The 3,465-nt window shown below is 36.9% G+C and overlaps 1 protein-coding gene across 1 annotated transcript; it reads right to left on the bottom strand.

The window, feature by feature from the left end:
• Positions 1-1,198: 1,198 nt before the first annotated feature.
• On the bottom strand, positions 1,199-2,146 carry LOC122687487 (olfactory receptor 5H2-like). The gene has a single exon (XM_043893016.1). The coding sequence runs from the start codon at positions 2,126-2,128 to the stop codon at positions 1,199-1,201; it is 930 nt and encodes a 309-aa protein (XP_043748951.1). The 5' UTR covers positions 2,129-2,146.
• Between the last annotated feature and the right edge of the window lie 1,319 nt (positions 2,147-3,465).

Here is a 3,465-nt window from a genome sequence, read left to right as displayed (position 1 = left end):
TGCATTCCATGGGGTCACAAAGAGTCGGACGTGACTGAGCGACTGAACAACAACTTAATGCATTTTGGGGCTTCCCAAAATGGTAAAGAATCTGCCTGCCAATGCAGGAGATGCAGGTTAGATCCAAGAGTCTGGAAGATTCCCTGGAGAGGGAAATGGCAACCCATTCCAGTAATTCTTGCCAGGGAAATACCTTGGATAGAGGGGCCTGGGGGGCTGTGGTCCATGGGATCACAAAGAGTTGGACTTAGCGATGAAACAAAAACAAAACTATGGATTTTAAGTAGCTTGTTCTCAACAACACGTTCTAATAATATCCACATATTTCTTCTTTTTTTCTGATCAGTTTCATTATTTTAAAATTGTAGGAAGGTTGAGACTATTTCCTTCTTATCCCGCCGCTTCCCTTTTCCTCTTGATGTCCATCCCAGTTAAATCTACAATTTCATCCCTTAGCTTTGTGAATCAGTAAAGCTTCTCAGATTACCCTATTCCTTACAAATACAACTGGACATGACCTTTCAAGATACCACAGACACTGAGAGACATCTTCCCTCTACTAGTTATTCATAGACAGTCTTTGGGGAAGAACATTCTTAGACAGTTTTGCCTGACTTGCCCTCCTTTAACTGCTTTCTTAAATTTTTAAATTTCCTTACCATTTCTGTTAATTTCTCTGTGAGATATGACAATTGAAACCCTACAAAAAGTGAAATTCACCATGTCCCAAATAGAGTGGAATGAAACACATTTTGATGGCTAGCAGAATTCCTGATATTTGCCTCTGTTCATTCGAATACAAATCTGCCTCCACTGTGAAGTTAAATGTGATATGAGTCTCAGGCTGCATAGTTCTACTGTTATCAAAAACATCACATTCAAATTCTTTTTGGAGTTGAATACACCGCTATGGTATTTAATGCATTTGTGAAGCTACATTGAGAACATATGTATAAAATATTTTGTTTTCCTCTTAAATTATTCTAGTATGACTTAAATACTTGATGAAAAATTTTTTCTGTGTGTTTCAGTAATCTATAAACATTTTAAGATGCTTATTAGTACTCTCAGTTTAAATCATTAAAGCTCTAGGACAATGATTAGTGCAAAGCCTTTGAGCATTAATCAATATAGAGTAACATCTAATCTACACAAATTTTTTACTTTTAATAAAGGAGTAAGTGTATTAGTATGAGATCTAAGCATTTCTCTTTAGCATTTTTGCCAGTGAATCTATGACTTTCTTATTTCTCAAGCTGTAGATGATTGGATTTAACAGAGGAATTATGACCATATAAAACAGAGAGTCCATCATATCTTGATCATCTGCTTGTGCAGATCCAGGGCGCACATACATAAAGAGAAGAGGCCCATAGTATAAAGAGACAGACAGGAGATGGGCTCCACAGGTAGAGAGGGCCTTCCTTATGCCTTGTACAGACTTCTTTTTTAAGACTGTAAGAAGAATAAGTGTATAAGAGACAAGAACAGTAAGAATGGTGAACACCTGTATTGACCCAGAGAAAATAAATACCATCAGAAAATTAATGGAAGGATCAGTACAGGAAATCTTAAGTAATGGTACAATGTCACAGTAGAAGTGATGTATTATGTTAGAATTATAGAAGGTCAATCTCAATAAAAAAGCATTATGAAGCATGGCATGAAAAAGGCCACCTGAAAATGATGAAATTAATAGCCGGATGCATAGTCTTTTGGTCATAATAACTGGGTAAAGTAATGGTTTGCATATGGCCACATAGCGATCATACGCCATTGTTGCCAGCAGAAAACATTCTGTGGTCACACTGGCTGCAAAGGAAAAAAATTGTACCTTGCATTCAGAGAGAGACATCATTTTGCTCTTTGCAAAGATATTGACCAGCAACTGGGGCGTCACTGTGGATGATATCCAGGCATCCACGAAAGCCAGGTTCCCAAGGAATAAGTACATGGGAATGTGAAGGTGAGGATCATTGCAGATGAGAGCAATCAGACCAAGATTTCCCACGATGGTGATAAGATATATCATCAAAAACAGCAGGAACAGGGGAATTTGCCATTCTGGTTGATATATGAGTCCTGTGAGAATAAATTCTGTCAGCAATGTTGCATTTTCCTTTTCCATGTCCTCACTGAGTGTTACCTGAAATGAAATGGAGAAAATGATTTTAAAAAAAAGTCACAAGGAATTTAAAACATGAAGATATGTGGAAGAGAGTTGAAATAAACCATGCATATCAGAATGCCCTCTTAGGTTTGTTATTATCTTTGAAATGAATGAGATCTCTTCAGCTGGAATAAAAATAAATACAATTCAAAAAATGTGAAGCAGTGAACACATTCAGAAAAATGAAAAATTCTAAATATGTGATAAATGTTTGAGCATAGAGTTGAGTGTAATAGGGAAATTCTGTCTGTAACATGGCTATAGGTTCAGGGAAAAGAAGCTTGGTGGACCTGGGTAATAAATTGAATGTCATGTGAAGGGTCTTGAACACTATTCATCAGGTAATAAACATGCACTGAAAGTAAGACATGGGAGTGGCACTGTAAAGAGTTTTTAAAATAAATATATGTTTCTATAGAAATTGGCTACAGAAATGAAAAAGTCAAATCAGGAATAAAAGTCAGGAAGCTGTTGCTATTTTCCACTAATTTCCAAATCAGATTACACCATTTTCTAAGGCATTTTTTGTACAAAATATAAATGATAAAGTTTTACTGTAAAAATTGATGTAGTGGTCCAGAATGAAGTCTAATGATCTGTGTTTTAAACTTACTTTTCAAGTGATTAAAATACATATGAAGTAACTAGTCCATGGGGGGAGTGATATTCGGAGTGATGAAAAGGGTGAAAACGTAGATACAAAAGAATTCAGTGTAGAGTCACCTAATACTGAATGTGAAGATGGTGGTAAGTGAAGAATAGAGAGGGGTCTCTTGGTGCTTAGATTTTCATTGAAGATGGGTTGATAATTCGTATGCAGTGGCCAGTTTGTGAAGATAGTGCTCTCTGAACATCTAAGTGATATACTTTGTGGTATGAGTTTTCCTTGAGTTTATTAGAAATGAATGTCTTGGGAGTGATTGAGGGTAGCTTAGAGCCTTCCAGTATATGACATCTTTATTAGAGAATGTGCACCAAGTGAAGAAGGAGAGTGAAAATGAAACATAAGAAAGTGTATTAAAGAGGTTATAGAGGATCTATGTCATTTTTTCGGATAGCCAATATCTGACCCTCTTTTCCACCCTCCTGCCACCGGTGACATGTATCTACCACCTACTCTGGAATCCCAGAGAATCAGAAACTGATTTTTCCATTCTTTTTGCACCTAGAGTGAGGGGACATGATATAAAATTGGCAAGTCAAACCCACCTGCAGCGGATTTGAAATTTAGAGAGAGAGAGCGACAACGGGACAGGGACAGAAAAGAGTTTTCTTTGCTAAGGAGGCCAGTGGAA

The sequence above is a fragment of the Cervus elaphus genome, chromosome 31 (assembly GCF_910594005.1).
Source record: "Cervus elaphus chromosome 31, mCerEla1.1, whole genome shotgun sequence".
Taxonomy (NCBI): Eukaryota; Metazoa; Chordata; class Mammalia; order Artiodactyla; family Cervidae; genus Cervus; species Cervus elaphus.
This window is presented reverse-complemented; position numbering and strand designations above follow the sequence as displayed.

Excerpts from the sequence above, each read along its gene's own strand:
- LOC122687487 (XM_043893016.1), bottom strand. The coding sequence starts at position 2,128 with ATGGAAAAGGAAAATGCAACATTGCTGACAGAATTTATTCTCACAGGA.